The sequence below is a fragment of the Pollachius pollachius genome (assembly GCF_949987615.1).
Source record: "Pollachius pollachius genome assembly, chromosome: 11".
In the NCBI taxonomy this organism is placed as follows: Eukaryota; Metazoa; Chordata; class Actinopteri; order Gadiformes; family Gadidae; genus Pollachius; species Pollachius pollachius.
This window is the reverse complement of record NC_136944.1, coordinates 15,510,391-15,532,071: the sequence shown is the minus strand read 5'-3', so window position 1 is coordinate 15,532,071 and position 21,681 is coordinate 15,510,391. Positions and strand designations below refer to the sequence as shown.

Genomic DNA, 21,681 nt, shown 5'->3' with positions numbered 1-21,681 from the left:
TGATTCTGCATGCGCTCCATTAATTATTCTGCCAGGCTGAGGTCTCCTCTCGTCCCATAGAGGGCTCAACCGATTAAGCACTCGTCAGTGTCATAAAATACTGTGGCAAACCTTGCAGGAAAAAACGAAACTTGCCATCCTGTTAACGTTATTATTGAATGTCCTTGAGCAGAAAACTGTATTTACCAAAGTCATTGTCCTTGGGTGCTATAAGATGGTCTTTCCTAGCTTTAGCGAGTTTCATCAAAAGAAATTCCCTGCGTTCTATCCACTCCTTGAGTTCCAGGTTGCTGTGCGCCAGTTGACAATGCTCCTGCTCTGTGCACGTGCCTTTGAGATACCTGTCAAATCAACGTTGAAAGTGTCAGGGCGTTATAAATACACACATAAGCATAACTAAAAGATTGAAGTCTAAAAGAAGGCTGTATCTGGTTGCCAATCAACTCACCTTTCACAAACTTTGAAAGTGCCCGTGGGAAATCGGTACTGCCAGCAGTTCTGGTCGTCCTCAGAGTTAAAAACTTTGTCTTTGTGTTTTTCTGACGTGATGTGCTGCTGCCATTGCTTGTCACTGTTGCAGTTCTTCCCACAGAGCCAACAGTGATTTCCAGACTGCGGAAAGGACATAACATTTAATGTTTAATTTTCCACCAAGGGGATTTTCTACTCATCATACACATGGGAAGATAATAACTACACTTTGCATTTACATTTTTAGGTCTAATTCTTGCTACCCCAAGTTCTCACACACACACACACACACACACACACACACACACTAGTCGGCAATCCCCCTGCAAACCCATTTGTATGGTGGCTGACGCCGAGGTAAGGAAAAGGCTGGGCTGCCCAGTAAAGTGGTCACCACAGTCCCATACACTAAACACGGGAACGCACCACTTCTTCTGCAAAGTCGGTGGGCATGACGATCTGCTTGCCGTTCTCCCGAACCAGGCCATTCGAGTTTTCCTCACTCCAGCCGGGCTTCTGGGACAGCAGCCACAGCTCATAAAGCTGATCCATATCCTGGACTACGGTGGGAGAAAAGGAACACGGTTCAACAAGCTGCCTGGCAGAGCCTGTTCATCTCAATTACATTTTTCAGTTCAGTTCATTGATAATCTCACATTGTCTATCTAGATGTATTAAGTGTTATGTGGGGTGGATGCTCTTTCTTGAATTTGCATCCCTTTAATTAATAATACCAGCCTGTGCGTCTGCTGTGACACCCACAGTTGTCCCCATCTGAGTTTAATTAAGCGCGTCTCGTTTGATGTGCTCGACAAACTCACTGTTGTTCTCCTTCATGTAGGTCCACAAGTCCCTTTCCTCAGTGCCGTGAGCGAATGAGCAGTTCCCGATGTACTGGCACTTCTTGCCGGCAGTCACGTGCATGCAAATCTAGGGAAATGTTAAAAGAAAAGTAGTGTGACAGCATTCCTGGTAGGCCTTTTCCTAAAGGTCAGCATGAGAATGGCTTCCATTTTGCATTTTCCATCAGCAGGATACACAAAGTATCAAACCCTACAGGGCTATTCAAAGGTTTACCTCAAACTGAGATGGAATCGGCTTCTTAGTCGGAAGCGCTCGCACCGTGGTCCACTTCTTCCGTTCGTTGGAGCTCACCAGCACCACTCTCCTGTCTTTGGACCATCTATGAAGCAGATGAACAGCTAGCACTGAATTCATTGTTTCCCCGTCAGATCACGTGTGACGTAGCTTGTAATGTGCACTGATGACCATTAAAAAGGACATGGACCGGTCTGGTACCATCCTATCTTATCAATAAATAAAAACGTCTGAATGGAATTTGTCAGAATGACTTCCTTGTGGCGTTGTGCATTTCCTTGTGCCGAGGTGCATTTAGCTTGAGCGAGCTAAACAATGGTAATACCAGTATTGTCCTTTAAAAGTTGTAGTACTTAGTGACATTTAGCCACTAAATTCCCCTTTCCACTAACGTAGGAGAAGCTAAGAAGGCATGTACTTTATTGGGTATTCCCCAAAATACAGTGGCTACAGTAGAACAGGGAAGTCAAACATTGCGAGCTGTGCTGAAAAGGACCTGCTCCCTAGGAAGACATGAAGGGCTCATTCTAAGTTAATGAAAACAACAATTCACAAGAAATTTTGTATTTGATTCTACACCATTTATACTTCTGAATATTATATTCCATTTGGGCCAAATCTGTTCTGTTAAGATGCCACTAAATTCTCCCCGTGCAACTTTAAAGGAGACATATTATAGTGTTTTCCCAACAAGTAAACATAGTATTTGAGGTCCAGAAAACATGTTTTTGAAGCTGTTTGCTGGAAAAAGCTTTTAGGAAAAAAAGATCTTGCCTACCGCTATTCCCCTCTGTTTCAGTCCCTTCAGAATGCGCTGGTGTCTAACTTTAATGCAAATGAGCTGCTGGCCATTGACCAATGAGCTGTCAGACTGAACCACAGCATGGAGGAGAAGGAGTTGTTGTCGCTTGCGGACTCCTGGAGCTCTATATCTATATAATATAATGACAATATTATATATGGGTATTTATATAATATATCTAATATCATGGCCAAAAGCTATGTGCGTCTCGGATGATATTTTGAATCAGCAACTCAGCTCCAGGAGTAAAATCCCTTCCTCCTCCAAGTCTCCTCCTCCAGCTCCGGCGGGGGGAGCTTGGCGGCAGTCCGGCAGAGAAAGGGATTGTACTCCCAGAGCTGAACTGCCGGGCTGCCGCCGAGTTCCCCCCGCCAGAGCTGCTCGTCCGCTGGTCCACAAAATCTTAGCTATGCTCTGATTGGAGGGGAGTGGGGAAGTGGGAGGTAATATTCAAGTGTGCCCCCTTACTAAGTAGTAGGGGGCGCCGAAACTGACTCGCTCGTTTGATAACTGTAGGGCGGGGTACTTTCAGAAATGAATATCTCACTCAAAAAATCATGTACAGACTTTTTTCAAAGTTTGTAAGCATGTGGAAGCACCAGAGACCCAAAACAACACCTAAATCCCAGGAAAAGTGTTGTATTCATAATATGTCCCTTAAGAGAACATGACCTCTAGTCTTAAAATAATAATCACATTCAAGTGTGGTTCCACTTTTTTCTACAGCTCATGACACATTACATCAGCATTCCTAAAGGACCCGTTTTACCGCCAGTTGCGAGGTTGATTAGCCATTACAAAACATATCCATTTCTAACATCACTAGTTGAGGTGCCCACTGAACTGATCGAACTTCAGCCAACCAGTTGATACAGCCCACTAATCAGCCCCTTCCAGCCGACAACCACCCATTGTAATGTCAAATAAATTGATTTGTATGAAATAGCTCATCAAAATAAATATAGAGAACCTCTATGATATCTAATTATAACTAACATGTTTCTGCTTGACCTTACACATAGCTGGCTAGCATGATTTTTAACAACTGCAGCCATATTGCCCAAATTAATTCCTGACAGTCAACACCTTGAAAAGTATAATCTGCCCTGCCTATGCTCTGTCCCAACTGGTTTAACTGTTATGGTTATCCGAATCATATTAAGGAAGTCCAACATGATCTAAATGCCATTCCCTCGAGTCTCCAATGATCCAAAAGATAACCATTTCCTTGATTGTGCAAACGTAAAAATTCCCCATGGGCATACTCTAACTTGATTTAGACACATTTACTTTACCTACACTGGGCACAATTTTGCCGGGAGATCATGCGACCTCCCGCGTGATATCGAGTCCTGCAGGTACTCACGTGTGTCTGGCCTTAGCGGAGCAGTACTTCTTGTTCTTGTCAGCCTCGTTCAGCTGCCCGTTTCTCCAGCACTGGCCACAGACAAAGAGCATCTTCAGGTTTGGTGGGCCGAACTTCCTCTGGATAATGGGGGGCTGTTGGGGAGAGACATGATGGAGGGGATATGTATACATTTTGATTTGGAAATACAAGTCAAAGTACAATACCGTTTTTTGGGCTGCAATTCAGTGATGCACCGGATTCAGGGATAAAAATAATTGCCCTTACATTCATATCAAACATTACCTCAAACATATCGAACAAGAGAATACTCTAACATATCTCTTAGTCATTTCTTGAGATATGACTAAGAGATATGTTATCTTACCTGGCCTCCTTGCGCTGTTGTGATCGTGCTCCAAAACTTCCTTGCTTCATGGACAATATTTTCAGATGTGATTCCTACAGAAAGCACATTCTGAAGTTAGATTCACAAGTCCACCACCTTAAGCTACTACAGTCAGTGTAGTGGGGGCTAGCGTGTGTTGATTCCAATGTTGTTTTTGGCGGCCTATTTTAATTTGAGTTTTAGTCTAGTCTTTGTGTCAGCTGTCATTTTAGTTTTTATTAGTTTTAGTCACGTTCATACTCCTTTCAGTCTAGTCAAGTGTCAGTCGACTAAATGTCTGAGCATTTTAGTCTTATTTCAGTCAGAATTATCCATGACTATTTTAGTCTAGTTTTAGTCAAAGTACATTAGTCACTTTTTTGTAATGCAATTCTATTTAACTCAGTCAATATGGTATAAGTAGGCTACATAGTAGTATTGACAATACCAACATTTTATTTTTGCCAAACCCATTTTACAATTCAAACAAGGTAATCTTATTATTATATTATTGTTACCTTATAGACTCAAGAATACATCCATTCCAGACACGAAGACACTCTGATATGAATTTACAACGTATTTATTATACCAACCAAGCATGTTCCATCCACATTAGAACGGCGCATGCATTTTAACAACGATCGCTGAGGTGGATGAATGTGTTTACGCTGGGTTTGCGTTGTATTGCGATGTATTCAGATACGATGGCGTTCGGTTGCCATGATGCTGCCATAAGCTTGCGCTCATCTAAACAAAAATGGCAGGTGAAATGGAAATGATGATTTCTCTGTGCAATGTACTATGTATTTTCAGTTACAAGTTACAACTCAAGCTTTACTCCAACGCCGAAGGCGAGCGCTGTACTTACAAAAAACAACTAAAAAAACAACTCGCCTTTTTACTTTTGGTTAGAGCCATATTTTTGCTTGTGACTGAACATAATTAATCAGCTGATCGCGCGCCTGTCATCTAAACAGAGGATGGGCGGGAGCTGCGTAACCATGGTAACAACTGTTTATCAAAACAATTTCAGTGTGGAAAGTGGATGCAAAACATTCAGTGAAGATATGAAAACGATAGTGTGGACCAGTGTTTTCGCTAGAAAGAAATTGGTGCTGGTCATGTGACCTGGAAGGTGTCATTTCAACGTTTTTTCTTTTTTTTTACTTCTATTTGGCAGCTGTGAAGCGTGCCGCTGCTGACTTAAAGTCAAATGTATCGAGAGTGTCTCTGCTGCTTGCAATGCACATGAGCCTCGTGACTCTTCCTTCCCCAAGGCAGCTTCGCTGAGCAGTCTTTATTAGAGCTTAGATCGGGTCCAGAAAGCCCGGCCTGACACATTAACTGTAATTATGAGCCCGATTTCAACCCGACATTTTTTTTAATACATGTGTCACTTTGTACACATTTGTTACTTAGGCCTACTCTGCTAAATATATATGTAAGGAATAATGTATACAACGCCGGTCATTATCGGGAAAATAAGCCCCGACAGGGCGAACAGGACGCCGACGCGCAGCGGAGGTGTCTTGCTTCGCCCTGAAGGGGCTTATTTTCGTTAATGACCGGCGACGTTCTATACATTATCCCGCTTATTACACGGCTACTTGCCAAAACGAAAAAATAACTTCACATGGTGTGTCTTTTCACAATTGATTCGTTACCAGCATTCGTAGTGTTGATTAGCAGAGAAATAGTCCGCCAAAGACCTTGACGTCGCTTAGCAACCGAAGACGCTGGGGTTGACAAGTTACCGGACTACTACCCATGCAAGTGAACGGAGCGTTCCACGGCATTGAGAAGACCCGTGTAATAAAGGACTATAACATTTCTGTTTATGGCATAGATTTCTCCTCAGATTAGGCCAATAAAGCAAAAATAAAAAATAAAAAACACAAATGCTCGATCAAAGGCCCGGCCCTACCCGGCTCGAGGATAGTGGTGGGAAATATCGGCCCCACCCGCATTGTTTAACATGAATTGGATAAACAAATGACCACTGTGGCATATTTAAACACAATTAAAATTGTGCAGAGAGAATTATTTCCATTGGTCATTGTGACCGGAGACATTTAGAATTTTCGGTCCTACTCATTTTTTTCCGGTCAATGAGCGGTAATTACCGGACAACGGAAACTGGTGTGGACGGAGATCGTTTTCATTGCGAATGTACGTTTTTATATTTACCCGGATTAGTGTGGACAGGGCCTTAAGTTTTCATTAACGCTACCACCAAAGCTGCGTCTTCTGAATCAAAATAATGCCGCGATGAGCGGGGAAGTAACGTAACCTGATACAGCCCCAGAAATAAATTAAATAAACCATTTTTCTCGACTAGTTTTGGTCAACGAAAATGAAGACATTTTAGCAGCGTTTTATGATGTAAAACACATTTAGTCTGTTTTTTATTCGTCAACAATATTGCATTATGCATTTAATTATAGTTATTGTCACATGACCAGCATTGCGTCTCGTCTTCCTCACGTGATAAAGGTTTGTTGACGACGATATTTAGTCAAAATTTTCGTTGACAAAAGCAACACTAGTTGACTCCCAGCCTCAACCTGCTCCTCAGTGACATGCAACAATAAATTCAATGCAAGTCACTTAAGGGAAGAAGCACCTTCTAAACATAAATTATAATAACTTTTACAATAATAAATATGTACTTTTAGGGTAAGGTTGATGAACCTAGGATACGCTCCTTGTTGGACAAGCTGACCAGACAATCCAAAGCCATCCACAAGTGGGAATTCCCACTCGGATGCATGATTGACAGTCAGTCTCCAGCCTCCCACCTTGGGACCCTTCACACCTTAACCAGACACCAAAACAGCAGCACAGCCCTTAGCTACTTCACCAAAGCCTCCTGTTGCTTACCCATCTCATGCTGCATCATCCACACTTTGAGCTCCACCAGGCTATGGGCGAAGAGGCACTCGTCCTCCCGGACACAACCGTAGCGCACCTCGTGGCGACAGAGGTCCAGCTGGCACTGGGGGTACAGGGGGCGCACTTTGGAGTAGCGCAACGTGTTCTCCTTCAAAATGTGCACCAGGCACCTTTGAAGGCACAGAAGAAGGGAAAGGTTAAAACGGTGATTATACAGGACACAAAATGTTCAAAAAAGATTGCAAATCTTTTGAGGATCTGTTCCCAAACCACGAGGTGATAGATTATGTTCAGAGAAGCGGGCAATAGGGCCTTGGTTTGTTAACTTCCCCCAGAGGTGTTGGAATCTATTTGGAGTTAGATTAAAAAGCTTGCTGTAAATAGGTTCATAGTAGTTATTGTGGTGCAGACATTGGGATGATTTTATGTAAAAAAAAAAAAAAAAAAAAAAAAAAAAAAAAAAAAAAAAAAAGGATGATAAATATATTTCCTAAGTAAATTCTATATTTTTTTTTTCTTGAAATTGCTTACTTGTTCTCCTCAAAGTCATGCTTGGTCACCGGATGAGAGCAACGAGAAGGGCTGTCCTGGCTGGCCTTGCTGATTATTCTGGGTTTGTGATCAAAACACACCTGTAGAAAACACCATGGATTAAAACACAACACACACAATAAGAAACGCATGCCCTATAAATAAATTGTACAAAAAGGAACACACTATTTTTATAGTTGTAATTAAAAAGGGCAAATACTATCTAAAGTGAAAGTTATTCAACAATTTCCCACATCTTCTGTGAAGAAACTGTCTGGGTCATTGCTTTCAAAATATATGATTTTGAAGTAAATGATAGGGAAAATAGAAGAAAAGACAAGAACAATAGTAAAGTAAAAACATCTTTAAAGCGCACACACAAACCATTCAAAACCTCAGCTGTTATCCATCAACCCGTGAACCAGATCAAAGTGGCTCTATACTGGTGGCTCACCCCGCAGAGGAACATGAAGATCCCCCGGTGCTCCTGGAGGATCTTGGGCACCGTCAGCTTGATGTTGCAGCTGGGGCCCAGCGGGTCGAACAGCAGCTCCCTGGAGATGAAGCCCTTCCTCTCCATGGTCCACACGTCGATCTCCTCCTGGCAGTAGGCAAACGTGCAGTGGCCCGGGTACAGACACTCCTCCCCGATGGCCACCTCTACAAATACACATCGCACCACAGGGGAGGACACTTTAGAGAGGCTGGCCTTGAAGATCGGACGCCCGCTCAAATGGGAGAAGAAGAGATGGGGTTAGGCTGAAGAAATGCAGGTCGAGTCGCACAGTGAAGTCCAGCTGTGACTTGACCTGCAGGGACAGAGTACCCCTTGAGGGAAGTACTCCTATCACATCACTGCCAATATCCCCGCTGTGGGGTTGATAAAGGATTATCTAAAGAAATCCAATATGCTAATAACCCTGCTAACGAATAGAACTAGAGTGACAATAGAATTGTGATAATGAGTATGACCATGCTGTGGAGGGCCTATGAGCCACGAAAAACATTAAAAAAAAGAGGTAATTTGGTGAATGGATTGTATAAGGAAATAACCCTTTTTTAGTTTAAAGTGCAAGTGAAGCCAACGTTTCCGATTTAATTCAGATTCTGGGCACTTTGGGCTGAGGGTTCTAGGAAGTTGTTGTGAATGATCCTTATGATGGATGCTGTGTATGAAATGTGCCACACACTGAGGTGACCATCAGTATGTATATGCAATGATGTATACGACACCACACAGTGTCGTTTTTATTTTCAATGTGCAAGAAGCTTATGGCTCTCTTGGACGCCGCCATCAACTTCAACCGCTGGTGGCCCACGACTGAGCTCCACACGCTCACACACACACCTCACACCTCGGTGTCCCTTGTCGTGACCTAACAACACAATTTGTGTTCAGAGCAGAGTAGAACATGGATAGTAGTTGGTTTTCGATAAATAGCGGTATTAACGGTACCATGTTGAAAAATCATCCAATACATCACCTAGTTTAAAACAAAAAAACAAAATACAAACAATAAATATTTAGGGGTTCACAGCCTCTTTAATAACTATACTCAATACAAGACTCGAATCATTTCGACCCTGAGAAACACCCTGAAAATTGCTGTTCAACATCCAAGATACCTTTGCAAATGTAATAGGGCCCGATGTACTGGTTTTTGGTGGGCCTGGGTCGTATAAGCTTCCACGTCTTGTCTTTGGGATGTTTGATTCTGCCCAACAGGGCATCCTTCTTGCACTTGTGCTCCTCGGTGCCGAGGGTATAATCCAGCACCCCGGGTCCTGTGGGGGGGGTTAACAGAGTGCCAAACAAACAGCCTGTTTAAAAACCAACAAGACTATCCCGCACATACAGCTTCATCACAGGCTGCCGCTCTTGGGCTCAAGGGTCACCTAGATTTTTATTTAAGGCATTTAGCTGACACCTTTGTCCAAAGCGACTTACAACCATTCATACACACGTTCACGGAGGAGGCGGGGAATCGAACTAGCAACCTTCCGGTTACAAGTCAACCCCTTCTACTTACTGAGTAGCTGTTTAAACATTTGTATATAGCTCAGTAAACCTTTTCTTTTCTATGAGACATGTCATAGAAATAATGACATGTATCATAGGTACATGCCCCCCCTTACCACTAGACTATCCTCACAGCTTCTTACCAGTTTTGATGAAACAGGTGGAGCAGGCTTGCTTGAAATCGTGAGTGTCTGCCAAAGGGTTCTTGGTCAGATCCACCGGAGCGGGGAAGCAAACATTGTTGTCGGGCATTCCGAGGGCCATTCCCGTGGGGTTGCCATGGTTATTCATCTGGAAGATCAAAACTCTGGTTAGTGTACTGTAAAACTGAAAACTAAAAGTTTTCAATGTTAAAAAAAGGCAACAACGTCAACGTTGAGACTAAGTACCTGTGAATGGGCCTGTGAATGGTTTTGTAGCTGGGGCAGGTATGATGGTTGAGGGAAGTCTATCAAAAAGTCAGGGGGGGGGGGGGGGGGGGGACAATGAAAAAAGGTAAATACTCAAGACTGTAACAGAGTTCATGATTTTAACAAGCGTCAAATTGATTTCACATAATCCACATTCAAATTCATTCATTACTGTGCCGAAATAAACTACTGCATTAATACAGCATGTCTTCATGTATTTATAAACCCTGTCCTAAAAAATATTACATCATCCATCTTTAACTAAATCAAGATTCGCTCTCATAACGCAATTAACACACACATTTTCTCCCCCAAAAAGCCAACGCCTTCTTCAAAAGAATACCTGTGCGATAGTCTGGTATGGAGAGGGTGGAGAGAGAGTCCAGGGAGTCCAGGGGCGAAAGGGAGTCCAGGGAGTCCATGCCTAGGTACATGCTGGAGCCCGGCTTGTGGTACAGAGGCGGCAGGTTGACGGTGCAGTGCTGCGCCGGCGCGTAGGGGAACACGCCGATGTGGGACGGCATGAAGAAGGGACTCTGCCTGGGGCTGCCTGAGGCCACACTGTTGGACATGAGCAGCTGCTGCCCCTGTTCTGCGGACATGCCCTGTAAGGAAACCATGGGAGAAATGTCAAGAAACCGTCAACATAGAACACAGTCAACATTTTGCAAGACTGGGTCAGGAGCAGAGTCAAGGTGGGGGGGGGGGGGGTAGAGGCACCCCTAGTGCTAATGAAAAACGTACATAGTGCAGGTTTAAACATTGCATTTATAGTAATCCCGAATCCAGCAGTCCTATGTTATAACAAAACTCCTGGGGGGTAGAGTCGGCACAGAGCCTGTGATTGAAACCCAAAAATGCAAGGCGAGGGGAAACGCCTTGTTTCTAGTTTTGTTTCAGAGATAATCAACCGCAGAAACCCAATTTGCTAGAGTCGATTGGGCTTTCAGAGGGGACTTTTCTAAGTGTATATGCTGGTAATTAGGAACCTTTTTATAGTTTCCAAATGATGGCCCACTTTGAATTTGCCAACAACCAGCTGACGCACTCCTGCCTCCAGCAACATGATCCGTCGAATCGAATACGAAGCGAAAAGAAGCTTGCAAAACACCGATTCCCCCGTCATCAGACTTAAGAAACTGAGCTTGAGTCAACATTTTGTGACTCATTAAACAGATGCATGAACAATGCAGCCAAAGTGTCCCACGGCCTCGTGACACACACACACACAAACACACACGATCCCCGTCCACACCCACTGACCATGGGGCAGTCGGCGGGCCGCGCCTGGTCCAGCAGGTCGTCCAGGTCGTCTCCGATGAGCTCCCCGTCGCAGTCCGGGTCGTCGTCCAGCAGAGGGTGGGAGAGGTGGCAGGAGCCCGAGCCGTTGACCAGCGCGGGGCCGGCAGTCAGCGGGGCCGGCGAGGGGCAGGGGTGGACCGGGAGAGGGGCGGGGAGCAGGTGGTGGAAGCCGGGGGCCGGGGGGGGCTCGGCGATGGGCAGCGGGGAGCTGCTGCTGCTGGAGTGGGCGTCGTCCAGCAGGTGATCGTTGAGGGGCGGGACCACCGTCAGGGGAAGATGTACAGGCATGGGGACGTGATTGACGCCATAACGAGGCACTTCTATAAAAGAGAAAAACCCAAGGGAAAGAGAGGTCTGAGCATTGCCGGTTTTATTTTCTTTTTTTAGACATACTGGATGGTCATGTCGGTGTCGTTCTCACCTGTATCTATATCTTCCACTGATGAGGGGCCATGGGTATACTAAACGAAAAAAAAAAAACATTTCCGATTTTTATTTGATACATTTCAGTTTTTTGGGTTTAAAGGGTCCAAATAAAGATAGATCTTACATTGTCACATGACGCTTCTGAATAGCTGGCTCCCGTAGCGACATTCAAGGCAGGCTGAGAAAGAGGAAACCAGGTTACAACATTTCAGCAGAAGGGAAAAACCCTTACTACGCTTAGTGGTTATTTTCATTACATAAGAAACAACTGTACATCTTAGTAGCATTTACTATTCAGCCCTTAGGAGACTCTTTCGTCCAAAGGCCTGATTCAGATACTCATTTAGAAGGATGGCGGGGCTTGGCCTCTTGCTCAAGGACCCCCAATGTCCACAACAGTAAAGTGTCGTTGACAACGGGGTTTGAACCCTGAACCTTTAAGCTGGGAGGACACCATGGCCCCTACTCTATCCTGCCTCCCAGTGCCCAAATATGGCGAAACTTGGAATCATTTGCGTGATTCCGATTTTCTTGGGACTGATTCTTAGGAATGTCTTGGAGCAAACCTACCTTACTCCTTATGTAAGCTTTTCGTATTTTCAGGCCAAGTGCTTTGGCAAGCTCCTGAGTCAAATGTATGACACTGGGATCCTAGGAAACACATAAGTCATGGTTGAACGGTTATTCCGGCCATAAAGAAATAAAAACATCATGAGATTAGATGCCCTAACCCTGACCACAATAATAAGAACATAGGCTTTACAAAGTGAATTAATGCAATTATAATTATATTATATCTACAACTAAAAAGGGCTAGGGTTATCAACTAGAGTTCACAGACCACATATAAATAACCTGGTCAAATTAAATACATTTATCAAAACAACAAAACAAATAAAAAGAAGAGTTGATCCTGTGTCCTGAGGCACAACTACAGAGTTTATAGCACAGGAAAAAAAAAAAGAAGATTCCTAAATAAAGTCCCACCTGAGGCACGACAAGAGAGCACTTAGCCACGGCCTCGTAGGCCTCTGTGTGTCTGCCCATCTCGCGCAGGGACTTGGCTTTCCTGTAATGTGCCTTGTAGTTGCCCTCGTTCAACTCCAGCGCTTTCTCACAGTCTTTCAACCCCTGGTCATACAGCCCCTGAGGAGAGGAAGAAACGCTTCGTCATTCACACTCGCTCGTTAGCAGTCCTGTAACTACCCTGGTTGATTTACCGATCAATCTTACATTAAGTACTTGCTCTTATCCATTTTATGTTTAGGTACACGATGGCAGTATTGAACGTCTAAATATTTTCCACTGCAACACATATTGACTGCAGTCATACAAGGTGCTTTTTAATTAATTAATTAGGTAAATTAATTAGCCGACACCTTCAGAAACAACTCAGTTTCAGATACATGTCAAGCCGTAAGCAATCAAAGCCCTACATACGTCTATATTCTCTCACACCAAATTGCAATCAATTCACTTATAAACTGACATGTTCTTCAATGTATTAATCAAATAAGCTCAATTGTACTGTGGCAAAAGAGCAAATTCAAAACACGATAATCGTTGCATAGGAATAACACGTCTAATGATGTTAAAGTCGGACTGAACTAACTTGTAAAACTAGCTAGTATACAGAAAGAAATAAGCAAATAAACCAAACAATGCAAACTCCACTCCTCAAACAAACCACTGACTCTTAACGCCCATGTCAAGTAACCAGATTGATAGGAGGATTTTGGCCGTGTGACCTGAAGCTATCTAGTTATTTCTGGTCTATTTTTATAAGCCAGTGAAATAACTTATACCTCAAAGTGCAGGAGCTCAAGTGTACAAGCACAAGTGACTGTGGAGAAGTTGATTTGCAACTTCAATACCAACTGACTAGATTAACAAGACAAAGTTTGGTTTCAAAGTAGATATCATTAGGTACACATTTATAGTGGCCAATATACTTTTTTTTAGTACCTTGTAATAAGGCCTGAAGAATAAATATAAAAAAATATATATATATATATATTATTGGAGAACAGACCAACTCACAGACTAGCCATTGTTTTTTTAAATAAAAAACATATACACAAAAACAGGTTGTGCTGGAAGCTTCAGAACAAAAAGCAAAAGGTCTAGCAAGACCTCAAGAGTAAAGGTTTGTAGTGGCACAGAATCAAAAGCCAGCCAATACCCGAGTCCTTTCTTGGTAAAGAAAAGCAAAAGTGAATCAGGCCAGGGATTTATTAGCTCCATTGTTCTGGAATGTATTTCAGATATCTTACACGTCAATTCACGACAGGAGATGGCGTCAAACAATCAGATACGGTTGATAAGGTTATTATGTGAGCCGGACATCTTTGGTTTACATATCGTTGGCCTACGGTCAATCCAAAGAGGACGGAGTGTCGTTAAAATGCACACATCATTGGTATATTATCCTGATATGTAGTCCTTTACTGTACTTTTTTGCCAGGTCACGGCCTTCAAAAAAGGCATGGTACATGCAGAATAGATTGTACATGAGTCCCCTTGTCTTTTTCGTTGTAGTGTGTGTACAGAAGAGGGGGCACTAGCAGGTCAAACACATCAAAATGAATAGACTAAGAAGAGTTTATGGTGGTTTTCCATTTCCAAAGAGATGAAAATATAGGGCAAACTGCATTTTTTTGTATATTTTGTCTTTAAAATACGATTTTTTTCAGTCATACATTTTCTTCATTCAGTGGAAAAGGACATGAGGTTTTGCTAAAAAATATCACAATATCAAATCGTGAACCCGACATCATGTACAGTATCAAATCGTGAGCTGAGAGACTCAAACCAGTGTGATCCTCACACATTTGTACTTACCGGCACTATATTCAAGTAGGATGCTGCACGGTTTACATACAGTTTTTCCAATAATCCCATTGGAACAGCGATTTCTTCAGAGTCTGCGTATTCCGCTATACTCAAGGCCTCAGTGTACATTTCAATGGACTTGGTCCATTCTCCTTCTTTAAATACATCGTTTCCTTCGCCAAAAAGGTTCAAGACTAGGTCCTTAATAAACACCTGGAGAAGTAGAAGAAGACATGAGTGGATGAAAACAAAGGTTTATGCAATGCAACATGTAATGAAATGCATAGAACACAGCACAACCTTACTGGTTAATGGTTTCTTTTGTGTTTTAAAATACCGCTATTCCAATGTATTCTCCTATTTTGTATGTAATCATCAGTCTTAAATTAATTCCTGTGTACCGTTTAGTCTTTTGCATAAGGTGGTGTTTAATATCACAGAGACAAACCTGGCTAAACAAAAAGGTTCATAGATAAAATGAGAGCTTTAACAGCATATCCCTGACCGTCCTTACCTCATACTGTTCTTGTGTCCCAGGATACGGCAGTGTTGATCTAAACATAAACAAATTCAATGTTAGAGATATTTGCATTTTGTGTGTGGTAATTACCAGGCCCAGCACCACCAATCGAGGCAACCACATTGCCTTGATAAAAAAATATCATTGTATATATCATGTCATTAAACTTACTGAATGAACTGTAAGCCTTTTTGAATCTCCTGCCAACGACTCCTTCTGTCTTGACAGATACCAGACATGATTTCCTGTGAATATCCAAAGGTATCAACACCTGTAATATACATTTTCAACCTATTACACATTATGAAAAGTTTTCACTAAAATAAAAGTGTAAAAACGTGACACGTGTTTGTTGGAAGAGAGTAATAATAACAACATCTATGTAGGTTATGTTGTATTGGATGTGTTTGTCGATTGTAAAGGCGATAGTCAGATATGATGCCAGTGAATTGCCTGGCAATTAGTGCAATTTCCTTATTCGCCAATGACGACATCCCAGTACGAGGATCCAACCGGTAAAGTTACACCAATACATCGGCCAATTCGCCATACCAATAGGTGCCCTGCCATTCCATGTTTCATTTAACTTATCCTAAATACTGGTTTCAACTACTTCCACGTTAAATGGGAGCGGGAGAGGAAAGACACACGTGTTTAAAACTGGGGCAGGAACCTGAGCCAGAAAAAAACCCAGCTATTATTATAATTATTAATCCCACCAGAAATAACTTAATACCCGGGGTTCCCACGCGGTTACATCAGGGTAAGATGACGTTCACAACACACTTTATCTTGATGTCGTGGAGGTTAACACGGGTGTTCAGATCGCTTATCACTGGTCATTGTACTGTATCGCGGTATGTCGTCAATGTACAATACGACCCCTGTTTATTAGTTTCAAACACCATATTTGAGATGTACGCTGTGATTTGGAGCTGATATTATAAGTTTGCTGAGCCTAATGAAGCAGTGACGTCTCTTTTGCCCAAGTTGGTAAATGCAACCCAAACAATAGCGTCCATTAAATGGCAGTGGCTGAGTTTAACCGCAGATTGAGGCTATATTATCTATTATGGATGCCGACGTTGATACTCACATGAATGGGTCTTCGTCAAACAAACATCCGATTGGCAACGTATATATAATAAGATCGTTTTAGTTGTGATAACAACTTTACATCTGGTACGATCGCTAAAGGCCGCGCTTTACTAACTACTTCTTCTTTGGAAATATCAGTGCGGCACACCGATGCCCTGCGTTTGACTGCCACCCAAAGGCGAACTCCAGGCATGGCAGTCTTAAGTCGAAACAAATATTTTTTCTCCAACACAGGTTCGATTAGGTCGCCTCAAAGGGGTATTCCGTAGCTATAACAATAACAATTGACCCCTACATTGGGGGTTATTTGGTTAACAATTGTTTAGGGCATACAATCACTCGTTTTTGGACGTATCACAAGTGTGTCACTTTCTATCATTAAAAAAGCAGGATGATCATCAAGGGAATGTCATTCAGGGTGGATCATATTTTTCAATGTACATAACTTGTTTCCATTGATATTTGAGAGGGAGAGAACGAGAGCGAGAGGGATTAATTTATCTGTTTATACCGTACTTTTTATAGTATTCCACAGTTGACTTTTTATATATTATTTAGTATTTAATAATCTAGCATTGGATATATTTATATATTTTGTATTTAACGTTTTATTTCGACCTCCTAATTGCTCACCTGCTTTGGCAATGTTAACGTTTGTTTCTCATGCCAATAAAACTTTTTTGAATTGAATTGGATTGAATTTAATTGACCGAGAGAGAGCGACAGAGAGCGAGAGAGGGCGAGCGCGAGAGAGGGAGGCAAATAATTGAATTGTCCTATTGAACGCCTCCACCCCTAGATGGCGTATTCTACACTGGAGTAGGCTAGGTTGTAGGTTTGCCCAAAAGACGCATACTTCAGAGATTACTAAGTTAGAAGGTGTATACAACTGAAAGTAAACGCTTGCCTTCACTACAGAAGAAAAACCTGCTGTATATTCTAGTTGACAGTTGGACAACATGGGGGGGGGTTATTGGATAATTTTCATCTTGTCTGGTAAGTTATTGCTTCCATTGAGGAAGTTAACAAACTTAAATTGCATCTTATTTTACAAAAAAATAAGAGTATATAAAAGTACTGTTAAGGTATACTTTACTAATGAGTTAGATATGTGTAATTAACGAACAGGTTGTAGAAGGATAATCATTGTTCCCTGTAACTTTAGGCTGGCTAAATAACCACAGAATGTTGCCTTCAGTAGCTGAAAGAAATGTAGCAATAGTTAATTTCAAAAGTGTGTATTTCTACACTTCCCTTCACTGCCAGGGTTTAATATAAGCTCTATTCACTCATCTCGAGGGACCATGGATTCCATAGCAATGGAGCTCAAACCAATTCAGATGAATTGTACGCAATTCCAATTATTCTAATTGTGTGAATAATGTCTTTTTTTATAATTATTTACTGGCTCCTCCTTTCAATTTACACACAGAGTGAGGGATAAAGGTGTACATATACACACATGCTCAAACGCACAGTCACACAGGCACACACCCACAAAACACACACTCACCTACACACGTACTACCCACACACAGAACTAATCTAAAAGTATGCACCTGTTTTGTGTGTTGTTGATTGTGTTTTTACATTAGGCATTGCCTCAGCAGAGCGGCACAGCTCTCTGCGGAGCAAGAGGGGCCTTCTGGAGCTGGCAGGGACCATAGAGTGCTCGACAGGCAGGTTTCCCCTGGCCTACATGATGTACGGCTGTTACTGTGGACTAGGGGGCCAGGGCTGGCCCCGGGACAGGACCGACTGGTGAGGCAGAAACAGGCGTTACATACTCGGTTTGATCGCACTCACATACCCTGTTGTTCTTTTTTTTTGTAAAACAATTTAAAAAAAACCTCAAGTCTCATGGGACTTGTGTCTTTCTGTAAACAGCCATTAATGCAGTAGACAAAACCCGCCCACCCCATGGTGAAGGAAGTATCTTTTTTTTTTTCAATCTTATTTTCCCTTCAACAAAGCAGAGGCAAAGCTGGTCCAAAACAACATTGGCATTACAAAAAGGTTTCCTGTTTCTTAATTAAAGCTTGGGTCGGCAATTTATTTCAGAATATTGTTTTGTCATATTTGTGGAAATTCTCTTTACATCCCGAAAGCCATCCATAACTCAAATGATCGGACAAATTGGTATCTGTGGCTGTCGCATTCCCTGTAATCGGGCACGCCCTTCCTTTCATTTAATTCAGGCCAAATGAAATCTTATCTTTCTGTTTACCTTCCATGGCTGCCTGGGTATGCTCTGCCCCAGCCCTCACTGCGAAGGCGCACAATCTTCCAAAGGCTAGGCACACCTATTGCTAAAGTCAGTGAGCTATTCATGTGTTTTGGCGGGCGGTGCTTTGGAGCGAGGCCGAAGGGAGAGGTGGGATATCTTCGGTTGGATGCTTTGGTTGGATACTCAAAATCTGGTTTACTCTGGCTGGTTTCTCCAAATTGCCTTCCCCCAGCTTTAAACAACCCAAGTGTGTATGGCTGTGGTTTCCCTAACAGCAGAGAGGAAGAGAAGTATCTCTGGCCCACACATGTAACATGTCTGCATGTCTCCCCTACACACGGCCCGATGAGGGCTCCAAAATAGGCATTCCACACCCAACTCTTAATCACTGTCTGCTTCCTTTTCCTCATGCTCACCCACCACAGGCACAAACACAGCCCTCCTCTCAAACCATTTAACGACTAACTCTCTGTTTGGTCCGACTAACTCTCTGTTTGGTGTCCTTCCTCGAGACTAAAACGGGAATCTATGACTTTTAAATCATAGTACTGGGGAAGGCAGGTTCTAGGCTGGGGAAAACCCCTTGAACCCCAGGGGATGAGTGTGTGTTATCATTTCTTCTCGCATCGACACCGTATTATTTGTATGTTTCGGAAAACCTATACGATACCTATGTTTCTATAGAATATTTTATATTCCATGTAAGTCATATTTATTTAAGTTCTTCTCACACAGGTGTTGTCATAAGCATGACTGTTGCTACGGAGATGCTGAAACGATGGGCTGTAACACCAAGACAAGGCGGTACAACTGGAAGTGTGAGGACAAGGAGGCAGAGTGTGGTACGTAATATTTTCTATCATTATGAAATGTATTTTGGTTTTTGAGTTTGACATGAATATAACTGTAACATGTTTCAGCGCTTCAGGTAAAATAGAGGACATTACAATGGGCCATTTGGCCTGTCCACACCCCGTGGGTTCCATCCTAAAATAGCAATCACGGCGTTAATTAAAGAGCGGGAAAACACTGTGTGCAGAGGGATAGTTCATTACCCATACCAAGATGCATGAAAAGCAGGGATCACTGATAAGGGGTTCATCATATTGTTTTGCAGCGGTTTGCCATTCATAGGGTATAGCCTCAAATGAATGGAGTGCCTATCACAGCTATACGTTGTTTCCTTTTTCAAGACGATGCTCATTTTGTATGAGTCAAACCATGTACGTATTTAAGAAGGGAACTTTACAGGAAAGGGGGAGATGTTTAAGGTAGGAAAAGCTTTGCTGTGAAGTACGGGAATACATGTGACACATTTTCACACATAAGCAACAAAACAAGAGGATCTCACATACGTTTCACCCTGTTAGACTCACTATAGGAGCTGGTGGTGGTGGTGGGTGGGCAAGGTTATTCTTACATGTTTGTTACTTTCTGGTCACTCCCTCACTTCTGTATTCCAGATGATCTGAAGGACAAATGTGAAAAGCAGCTGTGCAAGTGTGACAGAGAGGCGGCAAAGTGCTTCAGGAAGGCACCTTACAACTCAAAATATGCTGTCTGGCCCGATTTTCTCTGTGGCTCCAAACAGCCAACATGTAATATTTACTGACTCAATAAATATACTTGGATGAATGTGACCGTGTGTGTCTGTGTTTGCATACCAACAGTATGGCTGTTTCCCTTATATATTCATCCAGCAATAGCGCAGTGCAGCTAGCTGCATTCCTAGCACCACTGCATCAGCCATACAAAATAACAACAGAACTGTAGAATATTGTATATTTTGTGGAGAATTAGAACAAATGGTGGGTGGCAATTTGTTTTATTTATAGACATATATATATAAATGGTGCTCCCTACTGGACCCCCCTCATTTATTACATTGTTATTTTTGTGATTGGAGAAATATTGTTGAAATATGCTGAAAAGAAAAACACACAAAGGTGGCATTAGCTCATGAATGGCTTCACACTTAATGTAAGCAGCATGAGAGAGTTGGATAAGTGACTTAATAACAGAAAGTAGCCTACATATTTGATTGTGTAGAACAGAAGCCATATTATAAAAACCTAGACAACGGTATGGCTAAAAATTGCAGACTGAACATATTAATGCCTAAAGGAAATAGCTCATAAACATAGTGAGCTTGCATGCTATTTCTTGGTATGTGATTGTCAGCCTAGGGAACTGCTTGCTCTCAAAGATATACACTGAGCTATAGTGCGGAACAAACGCTTTTTGGAAAGCACAGATGATACGGAAGGGAGGAGCTGCGGATGGAATCATAATCAAGGGCCGAGCTGGGGTCAATATACCAAGAGAGCTGTTCACGGGAGATACAAGATGAAGGCTTAAGGCGAGAAGAGTCATCCGTTGTACAGGTCCAAGTACGCATAGCAGAGAACCAGTCTGATCAGGTTAAGCACATGGGCCAGGCCACAAGTTGGTGCAAGAAACAAACAAAGGTCCAAATACAGGGGAGTTCAAGAGAGGACAAGGGAGGCCGCAGCTTGCCAACGGCATCCGTCCGTCAACGGACGACGGAAGGCGTGTCAATTTTCTCAACTTCTGAACGCAAGAGACGGAGCCGATGGAACGGACGGACCCACAATGCATTTCGGGATCGCCCCATGCAAAATCAATGAGATCCGTCAACGGACGGATGCAGTGGGCAAGGGGTGGGCATCAGTGGAATCAGTAATCTCACTTAAACGTCTCTGGGCCCACTATCAGCACTATACATGGGAACATCAACAAAGTGCACATCTCACACACTTCAGCACCATGCACCGTGCAAGCCATCACCAGAGTGCACATCACACACACTTCAGCAACGCTTGTGGAAGTATTCATAGTGAAATCACCGAGTTTGGTTTTAAATTATATCAACACAGGGTCTGAAATGTGTAAATTATATGCTTACACTGCTTTCAGTCACTGTATTTGATGGTTTAAGTGGTTAACCGTGAGGGGTTTTAAGTACTATATGGTTTGCATGGAATGTAGTCAATAAAGTGAAATAACAAACCCTATTTATATTCCAAACATAATGACATGTACCTTCATATGGTGGAAGTTAAAGGTATGGTGAGACTCAAAGTCTTTATCCGCTACAGCAGTAGTGGACACGATGTTCCCTCCCAAGCTGCCTAGACGCTTACCACAATATTTTTACTTCCTTAAATATGGAGCCAAGTCATGGAGTTATAAAGTTGCCTCCTCATGCACCCACATACTTTCAATTGTATCTGTTGTTTGTCCATATATATTTTTTATTTTCTATTTGTGAAGTCTTCATGACAACAGTATTTTT

The 21,681-nt window shown here is 42.5% G+C and overlaps 2 protein-coding genes across 3 annotated transcripts; one reads left to right on the top strand and one right to left on the bottom strand.

Annotated features, from left to right (window-relative positions):
• Positions 1 to 151: 151 nt before the first annotated feature.
• zc3h7a (zinc finger CCCH-type containing 7A) lies at positions 152 to 16,276 on the bottom strand (the record flags this gene model as incomplete). 2 transcript variants are annotated; one of them, XM_079745818.1, is made up of 23 exons in its annotated part: positions 16,137 to 16,276; positions 15,212 to 15,285; positions 15,035 to 15,074; positions 14,530 to 14,733; positions 12,676 to 12,834; positions 12,259 to 12,339; positions 11,813 to 11,866; positions 11,684 to 11,723; positions 11,224 to 11,582; positions 10,304 to 10,565; positions 9,940 to 9,998; positions 9,694 to 9,841; positions 9,157 to 9,315; positions 7,985 to 8,190; positions 7,531 to 7,631; positions 6,988 to 7,169; positions 4,105 to 4,178; positions 3,738 to 3,871; positions 1,549 to 1,654; positions 1,293 to 1,401; positions 898 to 1,031; positions 449 to 612; positions 152 to 341 (listed from the first exon to the last, which is right to left on the bottom strand). In XM_079745818.1, exons 2-23 carry the CDS (start codon positions 15,277 to 15,279, stop codon positions 152 to 154), a joined length of 3,033 nt encoding a protein of 1,010 aa, XP_079601944.1. In that variant the 5' UTR covers positions 15,280 to 15,285; positions 16,137 to 16,276. The 2 variants fall into 2 exon arrangements, with proteins under 2 accessions (XP_079601944.1, XP_079601945.1); XM_079745819.1 differs by having other exon boundaries at positions 15,212 to 15,311; positions 16,137 to 16,254.
• Positions 16,277 to 16,986: 710 nt separating this feature from the next.
• Positions 16,987 to 20,005, top strand: pla2g10 (phospholipase A2 group X). The gene is made up of 4 exons (XM_079745614.1): positions 16,987 to 17,134; positions 17,734 to 17,899; positions 19,101 to 19,207; positions 19,829 to 20,005. The coding sequence occupies exons 1-4, from the start codon at positions 17,098 to 17,100 to the stop codon at positions 19,975 to 19,977; spliced, it is 459 nt and encodes a 152-aa protein (XP_079601740.1). The 5' UTR covers positions 16,987 to 17,097; the 3' UTR covers positions 19,978 to 20,005.
• Positions 20,006 to 21,681: the final 1,676 nt, after the last annotated feature.